Genomic DNA, 23,682 nt, shown 5'->3' with positions numbered 1-23,682 from the left:
CAAATCGATGCTGGCATTAAGACCGCTCTCAACAAGCTGTATAAGGCTATAAGCAAACAAGAAAATGCTCATCCAGAGGTGGCACTCCTAGGGCCCAGGACTTTAATGCAGGGAAACGTATATCCATTTAAAATCCATAATGCAGGGAAGCTTAAATGCAATTTGATTTGAACTCTTGTTAAAACAACAAACAGGACCAATGCAACTGTTTTCACAAGGTAGGGGGAAATGTACAGTGTTACGTGCTGCATCTCTCCCACCATAGGCCTCACGCCTAGGCCTGCAGTCTTGATCCTCTCCTCTTCGTAATTTATTAATTTATTAATGTATGCTGGATCAGCCCTCCTAGCGATACTACAAATATTAGCGCGCCACGACGTTTGAGTTCAGTTACTACATCGACTCTTAGCTGTCGCATAAAGTAACTTCTCTCTCATCCGAAGATAAAATTGTAGACACTTTCTTTTAATATATTCCTCTAAAATTCCTCTCCGTCAGTAAAATGGTGAGTACAGTTTATCACAGAAATGTTGAAAGTAGTCTATTGATTTCTTTATGTGGTGTGTGCATCTCTCATTCTACTGATGGTGGTGCTATAGTTACTCATCCATTCCATCAATGTAACTTTGCATAGCCTAGCGTGTTGTTGCATAATATGTATATGGCTTCATTCATATTGTGGCTGGAATTGCATTTTATCGCTTAAATCAGTGGTCACTGATTTATTTGACTAGACGAATATGATAGATAGGCTATGCTTCAAACTGTCGAGGGAATACCCTATTCCCTATGGAACCCTATTTTAAATTTTAGGCTTATTACGAAGTTATATAGTGAAGGTGTATCTTATATAGTGAAGGTGTATCCTCATGTCGACTCAATCAAAATAAAAACATTACATTGTCGCTTTGCTGGAAAATGAAAGCTCATGTGATTGAGGTGAATTGATGCCCGTAACCATTGGCGGCGGGCTACGGATGGAGGACGAGAAAGAAACTTTGGTTCCAATGAACCCCAATTATCTTATACTTAATTGTCATTTGAATATAATTTGCTATCATAAAATAGTGCTGTTCAAGTTTGACTTCCGAATATCTCAATTTGCGTTAAACGAACCTGAGATAGAAATTAGAACATTTCAGATCTCTTCTAATCGCAACCTCTTCTGCCTTGATGGAATTCGGCGTTGTCATAGTCGTGTGACGCGCCCACCTTGAAAAGTCTTACGCTCAGAAGAGATTTATTCTAATAGTTAGCATTTTCACCAGTGTTGCCTGTTTAATAGCTAGTAAGAATAATGTAGCCTATTAATGAGTCTATAATATGCGTTATATAAGCGACTCTTATCTTTGGTGCCTTAGCGCATATGGACGTTTAGGCATTCTGTTGGCATCTCCATTAAATGTATTATGCATAGCGCGTGAATTAGTTTGTTTGAGGGTGGGGGGTGCTGCTATATTGGTCAGCTAATACAGGACTAGTAAAGGTCCAGTGCACTACTTTTGTGAAATGTTTTAAACTAAATGTATTTGAGTGTTTACCAGCATTGGTAACTTGAGTCTGATAATTATCTGTACAAAACAGTTAATCTGATAATACTTGTGTAATATAAAAATACTTGCTTGATATATGTTTTCCAGTTTCTTGAAATACTTTGCAAGTCCAACTTCTATTTGAAAACTGAAATGGTCTATTCATTCCTTTTTATTAGACGCTCATACCCAGAGCAACTCAGTAGTGAGTGCATACATTTTCATACTGGTCCCCCATGTGAATTGAATCGACAACCCTAGCATTGCAAGTGCCATGCTCTACCAACTGAGCCACATCATCACATGACATCATCACATCATCACAAACCACTTGATGTCTCAATGTACTCAATTACTGTATTGAGCAATGTTTTTCTTCATGGACATGGAAAGTCTACAGGTACAAACATACAGTGCATTCGGAAAGTATTCAGACCTCTTGACTTTTTCCACATTTGTGCCTTATTCTATAATTGATTAAATTATTTTTTGTTTGAAATGTTTGAAAAAAAATAAAAATAAAACCTGTAAATATCACATTTACTTAAGTATTCAGACCCTTTAATCAGTACTTTGTTGATACACCTTTGGCAGTGATTACAGCCTCGAGTCTCCTTGGGTATGATGCTACAAGCTTGGCACACGGTATTTGGGGAGTTTCTCCCATTCTTCTCTGCAGATCCACTCAAGCTCTGTCAGGTTGGATGAGGAGCGTCGCTGCACAGCTATTTTCAGGTCTATCCAGAGATGTTTGATCGGGTTCAAGTTCGGGCTCTGGCTGGGCCACTCATGGGCATTCAGAGACTTGTCCTAAAGCTACAAAGCATTGTCTTTGCTTTATGCTTCGCCCCAGTTTGAGGTCCTGAGCGCTCTGGAGCAGGTTTTCATCAAGGATCTCTCTGTACTTTGCGCCGTTCATCTTTCTCTTGATCCTGACTAGTCTCACTGTCCCTGCCGCTGAAAAACATCCCCACAGTATGATGCTGTGCTACCATGCTTGTAGGGATGGTGCCAAGTTTCCTCCAGACATGACGCTTGGCATTCAGGCCAAAGAGTTCAATCTTGGTTTCATCAGACCAGCGAATCTTGTTTCTCATGGTCTGAGAGTCCTTTAGGTGCCTTTTGGCAAACTCCAAGATGAATGTCATGTGCCTTTTACTGAGGAATGGCTTCCTTCTGGCCACTCTACCATGAATGCCTGATTGGTGGAGTGCTGCAGAGATGGTTGTCCTTCTGGAAGGTTCTCCCATCTCCACAGAGGAACTCTGGAGCTCTGTCAGAGTGACCATCAGGTTCTTGGTCACCTCCCTGACCAAGGCCCTTCTCCCCTGGTTGCTCAGTTTGGCCGGGCGGCCAGCTTTAGGAAGAGTCCTGGTGGTTCCAAAATTCTTTCATTTAAGAATGATGGAGGCTACTGTGTTCTTGGGGACCTTCAATACTGAATAAATGTTTTGGTACTCTTCTCCAGATTGGTGCCTCGTCATAATCCTGTCTCTGAGCTCTATGAACAATTCCTTTGACCTCATGTCCTGGTTTTTTCTCTGATTTTCTACCTTATATAGGCAGGTATGTGCCTTTCCAAATCATGTCCAGGTGGACTCCAATAAAGTTGATGATCAATGGAAACAGGATGCACTTGAGCTCAATTTCGAGTGTCATAGCATAGGGTCTTATGTACTTATGTAAATAAGGTATTACTGTTTTTATTTGTAATACATTTGCAAAAATGTCTCTAAACCTGGTTTCACTTTGTCATTATGGGGTATTGTGTGTAGATTGATGATGATTTAATCAATTTTAGAATAAGGCTGAAACGTAACAAAATGTGGAAAAAAGAAAGGGGACTGAATACTTTCTGAATGCACTGTAGATGACCAGACTATAATACAGTAATGTACATTTATTGTGGAACAGTTTCATCCATATTGAAGTTCCAATGGCCATTTCAGATGATCTAACTCTTTCTTTTTGGAGGAAAGTATATACACTATAATATTCATAGGAAAAAAGCAGACTCAGGTGAACCGCGTTCATTGATTAACACTGAAAGCTGGTGGGGAGCTGCGTCATCCTTAATCTCTGCTGGTGCATATGGTCTCCAGGATGAGACCTGACAGGGGGAAGGAAAATATCTTTGTCTGAAGTGGTCTTATGCAGATGGATCTGTGCTTAAACCATTGTAGCCAGCTGCACCCTTGTCTTTCCATGTTCATGTTTAGTTTAGCCTTCCTGGCACCTGCTTTCCAACCAGAGACAAGCACATTTGATATAACATTCACCGGTTTAAGTGTTATCGCTGCACATAAAGGCTACTATTCCTATGATGGCATTACTGTTAAGTCTATGCACTGTAGAATCTGTATAGTCTTCCATTTTGCAACATGAGATGTCAATGATTTGCCCTAAAGAGGGTTGGTGCCCTGAGGGTTGTTGAAAATATAGCGCTATAGCTCTTGAGCATCACTGGGCAAGTGTACCCCATAGACAAATCTAAATCGTAATTTTTTAATGGAAAGTGCACAAACCACCCCCTCCTGTGCAAAATCTCAAACAGTTTCCTGCTAGGGCCAAGTTGCTTAGCAACGGAAATATGCAAGCAAATTCCTTGGTAACAGCAGGGTGAAGCTGTGGCGAAGAAGGGAGGGGGGAAGGGGAGGAGAGAGAGGGCGGAGGTGGGGGGATGGTTGCGTCATTCGTCCTGGTCATGCTGCAGCTTTTGGTCCTCTTGCTCTCACGCTCTCTCTCTCTCTCTCACCTCCTGCAGACTGCAGTTCAGGGCGGTCCCTCTTCATGGCATAACCATAACCACTTTTTCCAAATTAATTTGTGCTCTCAGAACAGAGGGGATGATTGTGTGGAATAGCTGCAGTGCTGCAGTGTGGAGGAAAATGCAGCCTAACTGTATTTCATCCCAGCCCTCTGCAAATCAAATCAAATGTTATTTTTCACATGCGCTGAATACAACTGGTGTAGCCATTACCATGAAAGAATTGCTTACGACCCCTTCCCAATGATGCAGAGTTTAACAATAATAATAGTAACAGAAGAGTAATAAAATGAAATGCAAAAGAATGGAGCTACTATATACAGGGAGTACCAGTACCTGATCAATGTGCAGAGGTACGAGATATTGGAGGTAGATACTGTGTGTACATTTTTTTATTTTTTATTTATTTAACCTTATTTAACTAGGCAAGTCAGTTAAGAACAAATCATTTTTTACAATGACGGCCTACCAAAATACAAAAGTCTTCCTGCAGGGACGAGGGACTGGGATTAAAGATACAAATACTGTAAATACAATATATGTCACGTTCTGACCTTTATTTCCTTTGTTTTGTATTTATTTAGTATGGTCAGGGCGTGAGTTGGGTGGGCAGTCTATGTTTGTTTTTCTATGTTTTGGGGTATTTCTATGTTTCGGCCTAGTATGGTTCTCAATCAGAGGCAGGTGTCATTAGTTGTCTCTGATTGAGAATCATACTTAGGTAGCCTGGGTTTCACTGTGTGTTTGTGGGTGATTGTTCCTGTCTCTGTGTTTGCACCAGATAGGACTGTTTTGGGTTTTCACGTTTCTTGTTTTTGTAGTGTTCGTGTTTATCCTTTTTGTCATTAAACATGAATCAACATAATCACGCTGCTTTTTGGTCCGCCTCTACTTCTCAACAAGAGAACCGTTACAATATAAATATAGGACAAAACACACATCACATCAAGAGAGACAACACAACACTACATAAAGAGAGACCTAAGACAAAATCATAGCAAGGCAGTAACACATGACAACACAGCATGGTAGCAACACAACATAACAACAACATGGTAGCAACACAACGTGGTAGCAGCACAAAACATGGTACACTCATTATTGGGCACAGACAACAGCACAAAGGGCAAGAAGGTAGAGACAACAATGCATCACACAAAGCAGCCCCAACTGTCAGCAAGATTGTCCATGATTGAGTCTTTGAATGAAGAGATTGAGATAAAACTGTCCAGTTTGAGTATTTGTTGCGGCTCGTTCCAGTCACTAGCTGCAGCGAACTGAAAAATGAGCGACCCAGGGATGTGTGTGGTTTGGGGACCTTTAACAGAATGTGACTGGCAGAACGGGTGTTGTATATGGAGGAGGAGGGCTGCAGTAGATATCTCAGATAGGGGGGAGTGAGGCCTAAGAGGGTTTAATAAATAAGTATACAGAGATGACCAGTTTACAGAGGAGTATAGAGTGCAGTGATGTATCCTATAAGGAGCATTGGTGGCAAATCTGATGGCCGAATGGTAAAGAACATCTAGCCGCTCGAGAGCACTCTTAACTGCTGATCTATAAATGATGTTTCCGTAATCTAGCATGGGTAGGATGGTAATCTGGATCAGGGTTAGTTTGGAAGCTGGGGGGAAAGAGGAGCGATTATGATAGAGGAAACCAAGTCTAGATTTAACTTCAGCCTGCAGCTTTAATATGTGCTGATAGAAGGGCAGTGCACTATCTAGCCATACTTCCAAGTACTTGTATGAGGTGACCACCTCAAGCTCTAAACCCTCAGAGGTAGTAATAACACCTGTGGGAAGAGGGGCATTCTTCTTACCAAACCACATGACCTTTGTTTTGGAGGTGTTCAGAACAAGGTTAAGGGTAGAGAAAGCTTGTTGGACACTAAGAAAGCTTTGTTGTAAATCTAGGGAGGGGCCAGCTGAGTATAAGACTGTATCATCTACATATAAATGGATGAGAGAGCTTCCTACTGCCTGAGCTATGTTGTTGATGTACATTGAGAAGAGCGTGGGGCCTAGGAACGAGCCTTGGTGTACTCCCTTGGTGACAGGCAGTGGCTGAGACAGCAGATTTTCTGACTTTATACACTGCAATCTTTGAGAGAAGTAGTTAGCAAACCAGATCAAAGACCCCTCAGAGACACCAATACTCCTTACCCGGCCCACAAGAATGGAATGGTCTACCGTATCAAAAGCTTTGGACAAGTCAATGAAAATAGCAGCACAATATTGCTTAGAATCAAGGGCAATGGTGACATCATTGAGGACCTTTAAGGTTGCAGTGACACATCTTTTATCTGACTGTAAACCAGATTGCATACCTGAGAGAATACTATAGACATCAAGAAAGCCAGTCAGTTGATTATTGACAAGTTTTTACAACACTTTTGATAAACAGGGGAAAATAGTAATAGGCCTATAAAACTTAGGATCAGCTTGATCTCCCCTTGAAATAAAGGAGGAACCGTGGCTGCCTTCCAAGCAATGGTAACCTCCCCAGAAAGAAGAGACAGGTTAAAAAGGTTGGAGATAGGCTTGGCGATGATAGGGGCAGCATCCTTAAAGAAGAAAGGGTCTAAACCATCTGACCCAGATGTCTTTTTGTGGGTCAAGTTTAAGGATCTCCTTTAGCACCTCGGACTCAGTGACTGCCTGCAGGGAGAAACTTTGTAGCAGGACAGGGGGAAAAGAGGGAGAAGCATCGAGGATAGTCACATTAGAAGGGGTGGGAGATGAGGAAATGTTGGACGGGCAAGGAGGCATGGCTGAGTCAATAGGAATCCTGACTTAATGAACTGGTAATTAAAGAGCTCAGCCATGTGCTTCTTGTCAGTAACAACCACATAATCAACATTAAAGGACATGGGCAGCTGTGAGGAGGAGGTTTATTCTCCAGGTCTTTAACTGTTTTCCAGAATTTCTTGGGGTTAGACCCATAGAGAGAGAACTGCTCCTTAAAGTAACTAACTTTGGCCTTCCAGATAGCCTGAGTGCACTTATTTCTCATTTGCCTGAATGATAGCCAGTCAGCCTGAGTATGCGTGTGCTGAGCCTTTCACCAATTGCAATTCTTAAGGTGGAGTAACTCTGCAAGATCACAGTCGAACCAGGGGCTGAACCTGTTTTTAATTCTTATTTTCTTTATGGGGGTGTGTTTGTTAACAATACCACTGAAAATATCAAAAAAGAAGGTCCAAGCGTCTTCGGCAGAGGGGATTAAGCTGATTCTATACCATTAAAGTTTTTTAGCAAGCATCTGCCCTACACGAAGGCAGGGTAAAGTGACAAATCATCAGGATAGATAATAATGCGAGTAAAATAAAGGTGTGTTAAAGTGCGTGTCAGTATGCATGTGTGTGTATGTATGCATATGTAGTGTATATAGTCTAGTGAGTATGTGTAGGGTCAGTGCAGATAGTTTGGGCAACCATAAATTTACTATTTAGCAGTCTGGCTATTTAGCAGTCTTATGGCTTGGGCAGTAGAAGCTGTCTCGGAGCCTGTTGGTCCAAGAGACGATTTTTAATTTGTGAATTTTTAACCTTTATTTAACTAGGCAAGCCAGTTAAGAACAAATTCTTATTGTCCACCCTCTGTAGCGCTTTGCGGTCGAGGGCGGTGCATTTGCCATACCAAGTGGGGATGCAGCCAGTCAAGTTGCTCTCGATGGTGCAGCTGTAGAACTTGCCAAATATGTTCAGCCTCCTGAGGGGGAAGAAGCTCTACCATGCACTCTTCAAGACTGTGCGGGTGTGTGTGGACCATGTTAAGTCCTTAGTGATGTGCATTCAATCATGGGGAAATATGTAGCACTATACAGTTTGCCCTTCAGATGAAAAGAGTGCAAGAATCTGATTTGCATTGGATTAGATATAATGGAGACCGGATAATGTGTGCCCTCTTTCCATTGGCTCTCCTCTCATAAATGCAGATGCCAATGCTTTGGTGACATCGTTGACATTTACCTTGATTATGTACAGTGTGATCCAATTAAATTGCGCTCTCTTCTCTTTCTCAAGCGTGAGTGTATCTCCATCCATGTGGGTCAGGCTGGTGTCCAGATTGGCAATGCCTGCTGGGAGCTCTATTGTCTGGAGCACGGGATCCAGCCAGATGGTCAGATGCCCAGTGACAAGACCATCGGAGGAGGAGACGACTCCTTCAACACCTTCTTCAGTGAGACTGGAGCTGGCAAGCATGTCCCCAGGGCTGTGTTTGTGGATCTGGAGCCCACTGTCATTGGTACGATCTCTCTGTCTTGAAACAATGATGATGACACTATGGTATCCCCTTAGTCTTGAGCCCTCAGCTTACAGGTCTTTCTTTTTCCAGATGAGGTGCGAACTGGAACATACCGCCAACTCTTCCATCCTGAGCAGCTGATCACTGGGAAGGAAGATGCAGCGAACAACTACGCCCGTGGTCATTACACCATCGGCAAAGAGATCATAGACATGGTTCTGGACAGGACTCGCAAACTGGTGAGAACTTACATATGATGTTGTATTAACATACACTCTGCCCACATCTCTGAAAATCCTGCACCTTTATCCCTCCATAATGATCTGAAACACCTCTCCTCCTCTCCAGGCTGACCAGTGCACTGGCCTTCAGGGCTTCCTGGTCTTCCACAGCTTTGGAGGTGGCACCGGTTCTGGTTTCACCTCCCTGTTGATGGAACGCCTGTCTGTTGACTATGGCAAGAAGTCCAAGCTTGAGTTCTCAATCTACCCAGCTCCCCAGGTGTCCACAGCTGTTGTTGAGCCCTACAACGCCATCCTGACCACCCACACCACCCTGGAACATTCAGACTGTGCTTTCATGGTCGACAATGAGGCTATCTATGACATCTGCCGTAGGAACCTCGATATCGAGCGTCCCACCTACACTAATCTTAACAGGTTAATCAGCCAGATTGTGTCCTCCATCACTGCTTCCCTCCGATTCGATGGTGCCCTCAATGTTGATCTGACAGAGTTCCAGACTAACTTGGTGCCCTATCCCCGTATCCACTTCCCTCTGGCCACCTATGCCCCAGTGATCTCAGCAGAGAGGGCTTACCATGAGCAGCTCTCTGTGTCTGAGATCACCAATGCTTGCTTTGAGCCATGTAATCAGATGGTAAAATGTGACCCACGTCACGGCAAGTACATGGCCTGCTGTCTGCTGTATCGTGGTGACGTTGTGCCCAAAGACGTTAACGCTGCCATTGCCACCATCAAAACAAAACGCTCCATCCAGTTTGTAGACTGGTGCCCAACTGGTTTCAAGGTTGGTATCAACTACCAGCCCCCAACTGTGGTACCTGGTGGAGATCTGGCCAAGGTCCAGAGGGCAGTGTGCATGCTTAGCAACACCACTGCTATTGCAGAGGCCTGGGCCCGCCTTGACCACAAGTTTGACCTGATGTATGCCAAGCGTGCATTCGTGCATTGGTACGTAGGTGAGGGTATGGAGGAGGGAGAGTTCTCTGAGGCCAGGGAAGACATGGCTGCCCTGGAGAAAGATTATGAGGAAGTGGGTGTCGACTCCATTGAGGGAGAGGGAGAGGAGGAGGGAGAGGAGTATTAAAGTGAAGTGACTTGATTCACCCTAGTCATATCACTAGCATGCTTATCACTGGTCAGAAGTTTACATGGCTCAGCTTTCCTTATTAGCGTTGGAAATGGCTAGAAAACACTGTCACACATCATAGATATTCATGCATTCCATTGGCATCGAAAGCTGTTAATGAAATTTGCTGTGGTTGTGTTCAGGGAATGTCATTGTGTTGCAATGGTTTTACTTTTTACGGTTTTATGTTATTTTACACTGCAGCGGTCTGTCCTCTTTTGTCTGTTATATACAATAAATTACTGGAGGAGTTTTGCTTCTTGTCTTTCTTTCTTTCTTTCTTTCTTTCTTACCACAGTGTTTCTCAAGAAGGAATCATTTGATTGTTGAAGTGTAATAACAATGTAGGTAGTAGGTACATATTGTTAGTTCTACAACTAGCTGTTTGTGTAATTACACATTGACAATCTATATGTATATATTTAGCTGAACCTCACCCTAAAATTATTGTTTTATATCCGTGTACAAATCTTTCAAATTGCAAGAAGACATAACTATGTAACAATGTGTACCTAAAACACTGTAATTACATTAGGAAATTAACATGTAATTAACATAACACTTACTGAAAAGTGGTGCAACTTGCTTTCCAGAAGTGCTAATAGCCTATAATATAGCACAACCATCTGCATTCAAATATAGATTTTATTCTTCAGGCATATCTAACTGCAGCAACATTGTTATTTTCTGGCAGCTTTACAAAATATTTTATGCAGCATTCTGAGAAATGTCACCGGAATCAAAACAATCAAGATTGAAATGAACATTTTAAAGCAGTGCATTTATTTTTTTATTGACAACTGGTCTCCAGTGGCATAGCGCAAATTCGGGGCCCCCCGCAAGGTCCAAGCAATGGACTCATGGGGCGGAGAGAGAAAAATACAGTTTTATTGCTAATATCTTGCTATTTTACACATTTTGCCATGAGGCTGAGAGAACATGTTGCTGTTTTAAGCTCAGGGATTCTTGAATGACAGGACAATCTTAACTTTTTTTCCACAAATATTTGTCTTAATATTAACAAAATTTGAAATATATAGAGTACCAGTCAAAAGTTTGGCCACACCTACTCATTCCAGGGTTTTTCTTTATTTTTACTATTTTCTATATTGTTGAATAATAGTGAAGACATCAAAACGATGAAATAAAGTGTAAACAAATCTAAATATATGTTATGTTTGAGATTCTTCCAAGTAGCCACCCTTCGCCTTGATGACTGAGGCTCCCGAGCGGCACAGCAGTCTAAGGCACTGCATCGCAGTGCTAGAGGTGTCCATACAGACCCTGGTTCGATCCCGGTATCACAATCAACTGTGATCGGGGGTCCCATAGCTATGCGCACAATTGGTCCAGCGTCGTCCAGGTTAGGTCAGGGTTTGGCCGGGGTTGGCCATCATTGTAAATAGGAATTTGTTCTAAACTGACCTGTCTAGTTAAATAAAAAAATGACAGCTTTGCACACGCTTGGCATTCTCTCAACCAGCTTCATGGGGTAGTCACCTGGAATGCATTTCAATTAACAGGTGTGCCTTGTTAAAAGTTAATTTGTAGAAGTTCTTTCTAATGCATTTGAGCCAATCAGTTGTGTTGTGACAAGGTAGGGATGGTATACAGAAGAATTTACCCTATTTGGTAAAAGACCAAGTCCATATTATGCCAAGAACAGCTCAAATAAGCAAAGAGAAATGACAGTCCATCATTACTTTAAGACATCTTTCTTCAAGTGCAGTTGCAAAAACCATCAAGCACTATGATGAAACTGGCTCTCATGAGGACAGCCACAGGAAAGGAAGACCCAGAGTTACCTCTGCTGCAGAGGATAAGTTCATTAGAGTTACCAGCCTCTTAAATTGCAGCCTAAATAAATGCTTCACAGAGGTCAAGTAACAGGCACCTCTCAACATCAACTTTTCAGAGGAGACTGCGTGAATCAGGCCTTCATGGTCAAATTGCTGCAAAGAAACCACTACTAAAGGACACCAATAATAAGAAGAGACTTGCTTTGGCAAAGAAACATGAGCAATGGACATTAGACCGGTGGAAATCTGGAATTAGGTTTTGTTGAGTCTAAATTTGAGATTTTTGGTTCCAACTGCTGTGTCTTTGTGAGACGCAGAGTAGGTGAACGGATGGTACCCGCCGTGAAGCATGGGGGAGGACGTGTGATGGTGCTTTGCTGGTGACACGGTCAGTAATTTATTTAGAATTCAAGGCACACCTAACCAGCATGGTTACGACAGCATTCTGCAACGATATGCCATCCCATCTGGTTTGCACTTAGTGGTACTATAATTAGTTTTAACAGGACAATGACCCAACACTCCTCCAGGCTGTGTAAGGGCTATTTGACCAAGAAGGAGAGGGCTGCATCAGATGACCTGGCCTCCACAATCACTCAACCTCAACCCAATTGAGATGGTTTGGGATGAGTTGGACCGCAGAGTGAAGGAAAAGCAGACAACAAGTGCTCAGCATTTGTGAACTTCATTTACTGTCCACAAATGTTTAACGGCCTTGATTGTTTAATTCTAACATTTGATTATTCAAATATGTAATACAAATCTCTATACTTATTTTTGTTTTGTTCTATAGCACTAATGCTCCAAGTGCTCAGCATATGTGAACTTCTTCAAGACTGTTGAAAAACGTTCCTCATGAAGCTGGTTGAGAGAATGCCAAGAGAGTGCAAAGCTGTCATCAAGGCAAAGGGTTGCTACTTTGAAGAAATTAAAATCTAAAACATATTTTGATTTGTTTAACACTTTTTATTTTGGTACTGAATTTTGATAGACCAACGTATCTGCTATCACACCATGTAAAGGAACATAAAATGCAACTAACTGTATTTATGTAACCTCCGTCAGACACCATAAAAGGCATTTCATTTACTGTCCACAAGTGTTTAAAGGCCTTGATTATTTCATTCTAACATTAGATTATGTAATACAAATCTCTAAACTTCTTGTTTTGGTTTATGGCATTACTGCTCCAGGGTTCATTTGGTTACCATTTGGCATGTTGTTCTAGATGTGGAACATTAAACAACGTTAAAGAAAACAGGATCCATTAGGTCTAGCACTGCAAATACTTTATTATTATTCAATTATTTAAGCATATGTTACAGAACAGTGGAATAAAATGTTTTCTTCACAATATTGCAGAAAAAAAGATCTTAATTAAGGAGGTTAGCCATCAGTGACAGAGTTGAAAATCCCCAATAAAAACATAACCATTCGATCAGATATTTCAGCACTCTGACAGAGTTGACAAAAAATGTTTTTTTCTCTTCTTCATTCAAGTGGTATACACAGCAGCAACCTTTTTTTCTCAGTTGCTTTATGACTCTAAATCCTAATTAAATGTAACATATTTGAACCAAAATATAGGCAGATGGAGTTTACAGTTTATGGTTGTAAACTTGTGACCATGGTGATTCCAATATTGTTTGTTTAAATCTATCAAAGTTAGAGAATGGTATGGTATACAGTGCCTTCAGAAAGTATTCATACTCCTTCACTTATTCCACATTTTGTTGTTACAGCCCGAATTCAAATAAAATAAAAATACATTCTCACCCATCTACACACAATACCACATAATGACAAAGTGAGAACATGTTTGAGAATTTTTCTGCTAATTTATTGACAATGAAATTAAGAAATATCTCACTTACATAAGTATTCACACACCTGAGTCAATACTTTGCAGAAGCAACCTTTGGCGGTGATTACATCTGAGTCTTTTTGGGTAGGTCTCTAAGAGCTTTGCACACCTGGATTGTACAATATATTGCCCAATATTCTTTAAAAAAATATTCAAGCTTTGTCAAGATAATTGTTAATCATTGCTAGACCGCCATTTTCAATTCTTGAAATAGATTTTTCAAGCCGATTTAAGTCGTCTTGGTAAGCAACTCCAGCGAAGATTTGTCCTTGTGTTTTAGGTTATTGTCCTGCTGAAAGGTGACTTTGTCTCCCAGCGTCTGTTGGAAGCAGACTGAACCAGATTTTCCTGTATGATTTTGCCAGTGCTGATAGCTGTTTTCTGTTTATTTTTATTTAAAAAACTCCCTAGTCCTTGCCGATGACAAGTAACATGATGCAGCCACCACCATGCTTGAAAAAGTGAAGAGTGGTACTCAGTGATGTATTGTGTTGGATTTGCCCCAACATAACACTTCTAATTCAAGGAGAAAAAGTACATTTATTTGTATTATGTACAGGCTTCCTTCTTTTCACTCTGACATTTAGGTTAGTATTGCATAGTAACTACAATGTTGTTGATCCATCCTCAGTTCTCATATCACAACCATTAAACTCAAACTATTTTAAAATCACCATTGGCCTCATGGTGAAATCCCTGAGCAGTTTCCTTCCTCTCCGGCAGGAAGGATGCCTATATCTTTGTAGTGACTGGGTGTATTGATATACTATCCAAAGCCTAATGAATAAAGTCTACAAAAACAAATATTTCCCTTATAAAATGTCCCTAAATGTACATTCTAATCTCAAATAATATACCAGATTAGACCAGTTAGCAAATGAATATGTTGGAAGCTTAAAAGACAATCATTCATTGTTATGATTACATTCTAAAGAACAGTGTACAAGTACACAAAAAGTACAGCATAAATGATTCGATTTTTGACAACTTTAATCCGTTTTCCTTTTTATTAAATAAAAAAGTATGTGGGTCAAAATAAATATAATATTTTGTCACAAGTAATGCAATGCCAGAAACAAATGTTAATTTTGCCTTTGGGGGTTTCTTTTTTGTTCTATGTTGAAAAACATTAGCAATACATGATCATTTTGATTAAATTTGCTTTCAGTGTAACAATACAGAAAACAACTGCTTTATATTGCTTGTTCTTGTTGCAGTTTGTCTCCGGATTAGGGTGGCTGTGTGTGTCGGAGTCTGCAAGTGTACAGTATGTGTCTTTATGGGTACACATGCATGCTGAGTGGATGTGTGTGTCTGAGTGATATTTACATGCATGGGTTTGGGCTGTATCATTGCAGATGGTTCATACCACGCTTCCCTGAAGCAGTGGGCTTCTTTCTCCTGGTGTCTGTTGGCTCAGAAGATTCCACAGCAGCATCGGCACAGACGTGATTCCAGAGCTGCCCATGCTGCCACCTGTGGAGTCCTCCCTCAGTGGGCGATACTGCTTAAACCGCCTGGTTGGAAAACACAAGTTAGCTGACATTCATTGTAGAGTAAAAAAAAAAAAAAGATGTGCATTATATAAAAGACTCCACATAATAATGACATGGGATCTTTTTTTAATTGGACCACAATGGGTAATTTTTGTGGATCATGAATCAAGTATCAATTTGGAGAAACCAGGAATTGTGTGACTTTCATTGCGTCATGCAACGTTTACGGTGGTTAGAACTGTTTTTCACTCACTTGTAGGTCAAAGCAATGGCACCAACAACACAGACAAGGACCAAGACACCCAGAACCGCGGCCACAGTGCCTGCTGTGGAGGAGTTGGAGCCTGCAACCACAACACACAGTATGAGTAAGGTATGGTACAGTACACTCCGCAGATCAGTGAAATGTAATATAATTTTTTTTTTTGAAATTCATAAAGCTTTATGTACGGTTGTTCGTTAAATTTCACTCACCCACTGTCACACTGACTTTAGCACTGGCCACAGCCAGACTAACATCATTTGTCAGGGACACATTGACGCAGAACACTCCAGATTCGTTGAAAAACTGTCGAAGTATCATCTGACAATCTGGGGAGGGTGTCACGTTGTTACAAACGGTCTCCACAGGGGTGATGCAGTCTGCGTCCGAGATAATGGTGCACACTTCATTGGGCAGGCTAAGTAAAGAGAAGGTGGAGATATGAAGTGCAGGGGATGGCAATGTTCAAAATGCTAATTTCAACAGAATGTGCACGGTCCCTTGGGTCCTGTCTCCACTGCTGGCTGGCTACTCACCTCCCCTGGCAGGTGATGGTCAGGTCCACAGCATTCTGCACCACCTCAGTGGCCAGAGACACCACGTTGGCCACCTGGGTGATCTCCACACTCTCAATACCCTCTGAGAAATGAGATAGATTGTGAGATCATTATCAGCAACCGTCACCTGCATTTTACATCTCAGCTGCGACTGTATTGTAAACACGTCAACAGTATCTGGACATATGTGGACTTACGGACGACATCCACTGAGGTCGAGAAGGAGCCATAGCGGTAGATCATACAGTTGTCAGTTGCTGTAAGTTCCGGAACCTGCCTTTTAGCCACAACAAGAGCCACCTGTGTCTCTGTGCCTGACTCTATCTCAACCTCTGCTGCTACCTCACTCTCCACTGGAGCAGTCACTGCTGCTGGCGCTGAAGAAAACAAAGACACAGTAAGTTATCAGTATTATGAAAAGACTCAAATGATTGATTAAGTGTTTTTGTGTATATATATAATGAGTAAGTAACTAAGTAAGTGATCACCGGCAGTGTCGTCAGCTGCAACCTCATTCACAGTCTCTACGACCTCTGCCTCTAGCGCTGCCTCGGTCTCAAGAGCAGGTTCAGCTGGCACCACCTCCACCACAGCGGCAGCCTCAGTGTCGGCAGGAACAATGACGTTAGCAGCAGGGGCCACCATCTCAGCCTGAGCCACCTGTGTTGCAGCCGCAACCTCCACTCCAGTATCGGCAACCAAGGCCTCCTCCGCCGTGGCAGCAACGGAGGCTACGACTGGGATCTCTGGGAGGACTGTGGCCACCAGGTCCACTATAGCCTCCTCTCCCTCTGCAACTGGAGCTACTGAAGCAGCAGCGTCGATGATGGGCACATCTGCGGCCGTAGCCTCTACCACTGAGGTTTCAGCAGCTGCCTCTTCAGCTGCTGGAGCGACAGTTGTGGCTCCCTCCACAGCCAGGACAGCGGCGGGGTTCTCAACGGCTGGAGCAGCCGTGTTTTCTGCTGTGGCGTCGGTTTCTACTGCAGGGACAGCGGCATTGTCCTCTGTTGCCGGGACAACAGCTGGATCTTCTGTTGCTGGGACAACGGTGGCATCCTCCGCCGCAGGGGCCACTGTGGCAACCACCTCGACTCCCTCTGAGGCTGTGCCTTCGGCAGTGGGTTCGGCTGCGGCATTGGCTGTGTCTGCGGGTTCGACTGCGGCATCGGCTTCGACTGCATCTGTGTCATTGGCTGCAACTGTATCTGCACCCTCAGCAGGGGCAACATCAGAGGCGAGTAGATCCAGGGCGATGTCAGCTGGAGCTGCCTCTGGGGTAGAGACCACCACAACCATGGCAGGGGCTCTGGCCAATACTGGTTGAAAACACAAAAACAACACATTTTACTTACAACTGTTACGTATGTTATATGCACCGAATATGAATTGACTTTGGTAAAGGAAATATTGTTTTTGATAAATGCATGCGCTGTAAAATAGAAAATGAGGTCTCTCACCAGTGGGGTTAGCAGTGGTGGGGTCTGCAGGCGTGTCACAGCCGTTGGGGATGCTTGCCATCAGGACCACCTGAGGCCTGTAGGTGCCAGCGGTGAGGTACATGTGTGTGACCTGGCGCTCCTTGGAGATGAGGGTGCCGCTGTTGTCACCAAAGTCCCAGTTAAAGGTGACGTCTGAGGTGCTGAGGTACTGGCTGGGGTCATGGAGGCTGATGCTGAAGACAACGGCCCGGTTCTGGATGAAGCTCTGGTCAGCCTGGTTCACATCGTTAATTTGGGTTAGCGACACCGTGAAGGGGATCTGGTCTGGGGAGGCACAAGGCAAAACATGTCAAGTTAATGTTGTGAAAGATTGTGAGAATAAATTCAAAGGATCTATAATGATCAATTGAAGTCAAATTAGGGTTGATTGATTTGCTGTTTAAATTAAAATAATACTTTGTGCATTTAAATTTGGCAAGTGTTTCCTCTTAAACAGCTGCCCACCTGTGATGGAGAAGGTTGTGGAGGCGTAGCCCAGAGGGATGAACTTGTCCTTGCCACGGCAGTGGTAGATGACCACCTCCATGTTGTAAGAGCCTAGGGGCACATTGTCTGTGCCGATGGTGAGAGAAGAGGAGGGTCCGCCTGCCACCTGCCAGTAACGTCCTGGAATCCAAAGCAGCAGTAGTTAGAAAACACAGCAACGGTTATACAATTTAACTGGATGGCCTGATGATCAAACCTTGAGTTGACAAAGCTCAGAGGAACAGCAGCTGCTTTACTAATCCTCTAAAACCTCTTATCAAAGGAATGATTTCCCAGCGCACACTGCACACAGCTTGGTCAATACCAGAATGCATTGGGTTATTTTGTTGGCACATTCTCACATCAATGTCTGTAAATGAAAGAGCTTGTTTTTACCCCATGTTGTCCACACAAACACGTAGTGGGGTTTCCTGTCTGCTGTCCCAGTGAAGGGGGTGCCATCAGGGAAGACACCACTGTACTCTCCTGAATGACCAGAGACCTGGTCGGGGTACACAGCCTGGCCCTGACGGTACTGTGTTCCTGTAGGAGAAGAGGATCACACCCAGTTTAACATAAAAGGTTAGGAACACTAGAAAAAAGATTGTAGGCCTATACGACAAAAAAAAAAAAACTGTGGGGTCGATGAATTGAAAGGAAAGCTCACCATTGACAGTGCCGTTACGCACCCACACCACCTGTCCATCAGGACGTACTGTCTGGTTTGACGGAAGGCGAATGTTGATGTTAAAGGTTGCCTTTGAGCCAGTCAGGGTGGGTCCATCGTTTTTCACATCGAATGTAACTTCGCCACCTGGTGACAGAGAGTGATAAATACATCAATAGAAAGAGGTAAACGTTTCGATAGAAGTTGATTGGTCTATAAAAACGTGCAGTAAAGTGAGAACACACCTGTCCAACAGTCTCTGTATCGGGAGTCCCCATCTTTCCACACTGGATACATTTGTGAGTTCCATGAGCGGTAGCGTGTGAAACGTGTTTTAGGCTCTGAAAAAATAAAGGGTTGAAGTTTTAGGGTACTTTTTCTCTCGTTCTCCTAATTGAAACAATGTTTTTGTTGATCACACTTTGACATACAGTACCAGTCAAAAGTTTGGACACACCTACTCGTTCAAAGTTTTTTCTTTATTTGGACTATTTTCTACATTGTAGAATAATAGTGAAGACATCAAAACTATGAAATAACACACATGGAATCATGTAGTAACCAAAAAAGTGTTACATAAATCAAAATATATTTTATATTTGATATTCCTCAAAGTAGCCGCCCTTTGCCTTGATGACAGCTTTGCACACTCTTGGCATTCTCTCAACCAGCTTCATGAGGAATGCTTTTCCAACAGTCTTGAAGGAGTTCCCACATATACTGAGCACTTGTTGGCTGCTTTTCCTTCACTCTGCAGTCCAACTCATCCCAAACCATCTCAATTGGGTTAAGGTCGGGTGATTGTGGAGGCCAGGTCATCTGATGCAGCACTCCATCACTCTCCTTGGTAAAATATCCCTTACACAGCCCGCTGGTGTGTTTTGGGTCATTGTCCACAGACAGTGTCACCAGCAAAGCACCCCACAACATCACACCTCCTCCTCTGTGCTTCACGGTGGGAACTACACATGCGGAGATCATCCATTCACCTACTCTGCATCTCACAAAGACATGGCGGTTGGAACCAAAAATCAAAAATTTGGACTCATCATTGCTCGTGTTTCTTGGCCCAAGCAAGTCTCTTCTTTTTATTGGTAGTGGTTAGTAGTGGTTTCTTTGCAGCAATTCGACCACGAAGGCCTGATTCACGCAGTCTCCTCTGAACAGTTGATGTTGAGATGTGTCTGTTACTTGAACTCGGTGAAGCATTTATTTGGGCTGCAATTTCTGAGGCTGGTAACGCTAATGAACTTATCTTCTGCAGCAGAGGTAACTCTGGGTCTTCATTTCCTGTGGCGGTCCTAATGAGAGCCAGTTTCATTATAGTGCTTGATGGTTTTTGCGACTGCACTTGAAAAAACGTGTCTTAAAGTAATGATGGACTGTCATTTCTCTTTGCTTATTTGAGCTGTTCTTGCCATAATATGGACTTGGGTCTTTTACCAAATAGGGCTATCTTCTGCATACCAACCTTACCTTGTCACAACACAACTGATTGGCTCAAATGCATTAAGGAAAGAAATTCCACTAATTAATCAAGGCACACTTGTTAAGGCACTACCTCATGAAGCGGGGTGAGAGAATGCCAAGAGTGTGCAAAGCTGTCAACAAGGCCACTTTGAAGAATCTCAAATATATTTTGATTCGCTTAACACTTTTTTGGTTACTACATGATTCCATATGTGCTATTTTATAGTTTTGATGTCTTCACTATTATTCTACAATGTAGAAAATAGCAGAAATAAAGAAAACCCTTGAATGAGTAGGTGTGTCCAAACTTTCGACTGTAGTAGTGAACTACTACATTCATATTTATCATATTATTGAGGTTTAATCAGTTATGTAACATCACCAGTGGCAGTGGTTATGGTGAGGTATTCCCATTAGGCAACAGCAAAAACCCTAAATGTAAATCTGTTTGTAAGACCACTTGGCCAGTTGCCAATTGACCACTGCACAATTAAATCTAGATGTAAATCTGAGGTTGAAAATGGTATTTTATCAAAACATTGCTATTGTCTAGACATTAGTCAGGAACAGGATCCTGGCACCCAGAACTCTCTACCTACCGGGCTAATTAATTAGCATTTACTTTTACAATGTCCTTTGAGTGAATGTCATACAAATATCTACTACTCAGACCTGGAATGTGTATAACCATGGCTCAAATGCTTATTGAACATGTTGACACAATTTCTACTTCTTCAAACCTACAGGATCTGACCACTCCTTCCTGAAAATACAACCATAGCTATTCCATTTTTTTTGACCGTATTATATGGTGAAGTGTTCGCTGCCCTGTTGCCTACCCTGGGTAGAGGAAAAGTTATCATCATGATGTTACAGCTTGGCAAATGGGCACAAGATGAGGTGTGAGCAAAGACATTTTCGAACATTTTACTTAAAGAAGCATCAAATATAGTTATTCGAGGGGGTAGATAGCGGTGGTGGGTAGTTCAGGTATTTCTTTGATGGTTGTGGAAGGGGGAGAGAGAGGTGGAGGTTCCAGGCGAGTCACACCACCCCTGCAATCCCCGTCAATCCCTTTCATGTGACTGTCAATTGAGCACAGGCAGCTGTAATCCCAAATGCTGGAAGGAGGAGAGCCTCTGTGGACTTCAGACACCACTGTGTGTGTGTTTGTGTGTGCACGTCACACATACGAGTGTGTGCGCACGCGCGAGTGTGTGATATATGACTGAAATCGTGATTATGTATCATAAGGTGCAAATTCAGGATTTAGGAAACCGCAACAACTACATTATCTTCTGTTATTATGAGCCTCTTGTAATCCCCTTGGCATATACAGTACGATCATACAATCACAGGAATGCATCCTCTAAAATAACTCACTCATAATGACAAGCCATAATATCGTTATCATGTGCAGTCATTCATCACATAGTCACACTTCAAACTGATTGCCAATGAAAAGACCGATATCTCCTACCAAGTGAATTACAGCTTGTGGTTTGGTTTGGATATCCATTAAATGCAACACATTGGTAGATAACATGTTGAACTTCATGATTGATAGTGAAACAACAACTTTAGTACTAATGTTTCCTCAGGGGAAAAAATATAGTTATTCTGTTCTATTGATGAGAGCTGAGAAAATGTTCACCTTACTATTGAAACTACAGGATGCACAGAAGAGTTTTAGGGTTTGGAGATCAACTTGGCATGTGATTGCGCTATTCTTGATTACAAGCATGTAATCTGTGAGTAGTTAATAGACATGCTATCCTACTGTATATTACACAGTGGTGGAATTCTTGCTAATGTGAGATTAATGTAGACAAGGCACGCCAAAAACATATTTTTTTGGTCTACAGAATTATTCCTTAAATGTACTTCCAAAATGAATTGCATGATGAGCTCATGTCAAAGCTTAACATGAATTTACTCAGGATCTTCTTAATTCAATTCTCCACACTTTAAAGTTGAACTGCACAAAATGGTGTTATTTAGAAGATTATACCGGTATACTATACTCTTTGAAAATGTTGTAATTTCAGACACTGGTGGTCCTGTATATTCACCAAGTATTGAAACGTTTTACTATATACAGATATTTATTGAGTATATATGCAGTGTATTGAGGAGGCAGTAATGAATAGATTATTATTCATCCTTTTCAATGGCAATGCAAAATACAAAGGGAAATATAGAACAAACATTTCACTACTAAAAGGGATTGTTTGCACAAATGTCATTGCTCAGTGAGTACTTAGCAATAATCAGTGAGAATATTTCCATTATTTCATTTCATTCTACCTCAGCCCCATCTCCCGTCCAACACTGCACATAACTCAAGAAAGACTGGATGGAGCAACCAGTGTTTAATCAAATAGTAATTTAGAAAGTAATATATACTCACTTGCTTCTAAAGCTGCTGATGAGATAGCCAACACCAGTACCGCCAGTAAAGTCCTCATTGTGCGTGGTTGTGTGTCCTTTCTCTGCCCAGTTCCTTACCCTTATCCTAGTCTTAAAAACCCAACAACACACACAGAGAGACTTGTGGTAGGATTCTGATTCCCTATAAAAGAGTCTTGGACCCTTAATTACCATAAACTTGCCTCTCGCATCGGATTTTAGGGAGGCTACAACCCAGCCCCTCCCACTATAATCAACAGTGTGAAGAGACAGACACACTTTGTTAGCAATGCTATTATGTTTTCAAATGTTTTATTGGATAATTACAGTAGCTAAAAGGATTAACCTTAATGTAGTGTTACCATCAATCCCCCAAAAATATTTCTACATGTCAGAATTTATTTAATTAAAAAAAAATGCTATCTTTGCACTGGTGCTTGAAAGAAAGATGAGACATAAAACTCTTTCATTTCTTTTGAAAAATGTAGGAAATTATCCGATTTCGAACATACAATGTTCTCCAACAAGTAAAGAGTGATACTTCTCCCATTTTCACAAGACAGTGGGAACCTTATGGAATTAATGGCTTAGTGGTTGTGGTAGAAAAACGCAATAAATCAAAGTTTATTGGTCGTCTACATATACTACGTATACATTCTGTATACTTCTGGCCCTTTGGACACTGTGTTAACAACCCTCCAGACGAGCTTCAATGCCATATAACTCTCCTTCCGTGGCCTCCAACTGCTCTTAAATACAAGTAAAACTAAATGCATGCTCTTCAACCGATTGCTACCTGCACCTGCCTGCCCGTCCAGCATTACTACTCTGGACGGTTCTGACAAAATATGTGGACAACTACAAATACCTAGGTGTCTGGTTAGACTGTAAACTCTACTTCCAGACTCACATAAAACATCTCCAATCCAAAGTTAAATCTAGAATTGGTTTCCTATTTCGCAACAAGGCATCCTTCACTCATGCTGCCAAACATACCCTCGTAAAACTGACCATCTTACCGATCCTCGACTTCGGCGATGTCATTTACAAAATAGCCTCCAACACCCTACTCAACAAATTGGATGCAGTCTATCACAGTGCAATCCGTTTTGTCACCAAAGCCCCATATACTACCCACCACTGCGACCTGTACGCTATCATTGGCTGGCCCTCGCTTCATACTCGTCGCCAAACCCACTGGCTCCAGGTCATCTACAAGACCCTGCTAGGTAAAGTCCCGCCTTATCTCTGCTCGCTGGTCACCATAGCAG

General features: G+C 42.2%; 2 protein-coding genes across 2 annotated transcripts; one reads left to right on the top strand and one right to left on the bottom strand.

Moving 5' to 3' along the window:
- The first annotated feature begins 399 nt into the window (after nucleotides 1-399).
- Nucleotides 400-10,165, top strand: LOC139370995 (tubulin alpha chain-like). The gene is made up of 4 exons (XM_071110954.1): nucleotides 400-505; nucleotides 8,327-8,549; nucleotides 8,640-8,788; nucleotides 8,898-10,165. The coding sequence occupies exons 1-4, from the start codon at nucleotides 503-505 to the stop codon at nucleotides 9,876-9,878; spliced, it is 1,356 nt and encodes a 451-aa protein (XP_070967055.1). The 5' UTR covers nucleotides 400-502; the 3' UTR covers nucleotides 9,879-10,165.
- A 4,781-nt stretch (nucleotides 10,166-14,946) lies between these two features.
- LOC139370994 (melanocyte protein PMEL-like) lies at nucleotides 14,947-22,527 on the bottom strand. The gene is made up of 12 exons (XM_071110953.1): nucleotides 22,413-22,527; nucleotides 18,778-18,873; nucleotides 18,533-18,679; nucleotides 18,262-18,408; nucleotides 17,845-18,006; nucleotides 17,359-17,664; nucleotides 16,387-17,217; nucleotides 16,096-16,275; nucleotides 15,878-15,980; nucleotides 15,554-15,759; nucleotides 15,333-15,423; nucleotides 14,947-15,100 (listed from the first exon to the last, which is right to left on the bottom strand). The coding sequence occupies exons 1-12, from the start codon at nucleotides 22,468-22,470 to the stop codon at nucleotides 14,947-14,949; spliced, it is 2,481 nt and encodes an 826-aa protein (XP_070967054.1). The 5' UTR covers nucleotides 22,471-22,527.
- Nucleotides 22,528-23,682: the final 1,155 nt, after the last annotated feature.

The sequence above is a fragment of the Oncorhynchus clarkii genome, chromosome 17 (genome assembly GCF_045791955.1).
Source record: "Oncorhynchus clarkii lewisi isolate Uvic-CL-2024 chromosome 17, UVic_Ocla_1.0, whole genome shotgun sequence".
Lineage (NCBI taxonomy): Eukaryota > Metazoa > Chordata > Actinopteri > Salmoniformes > Salmonidae > Oncorhynchus > Oncorhynchus clarkii.
The sequence above is the reverse complement of the archived record's forward strand: the minus strand, read 5'-3'. Positions and strand labels throughout refer to the sequence as shown.

What these genes read in the sequence shown, in the direction of transcription:
- LOC139370995 (XM_071110954.1), top strand. An exon ending in TCTGGAGCCCACTGTCATTG is followed by an intron (nt 8,550 to 8,639) that starts GTACGATCTCTC and finishes TTCTTTTTCCAG; the next exon opens with ATGAGGTGCGAACTGGAACA. An exon ending in TGGACAGGACTCGCAAACTG is followed by an intron (nt 8,789 to 8,897) that starts GTGAGAACTTAC and finishes CCTCCTCTCCAG; the next exon opens with GCTGACCAGTGCACTGGCCT.
- LOC139370994 (XM_071110953.1), bottom strand. Translation starts at nt 22,470, where the DNA reads ATGAGGACTTTACTGGCGGTACTGGTGTTGGCTATCTCATCAGCAGCT. An exon ending in TGCAGCTGACGACACTGCCG is followed by an intron (nt 16,276 to 16,386) that starts GTGATCACTTAC and finishes TGTTTTCTTCAG; the next exon opens with CGCCAGCAGCAGTGACTGCT. An exon ending in GACCTCAGTGGATGTCGTCC is followed by an intron (nt 15,981 to 16,095) that starts GTAAGTCCACAT and finishes CTCATTTCTCAG; the next exon opens with AGGGTATTGAGAGTGTGGAG.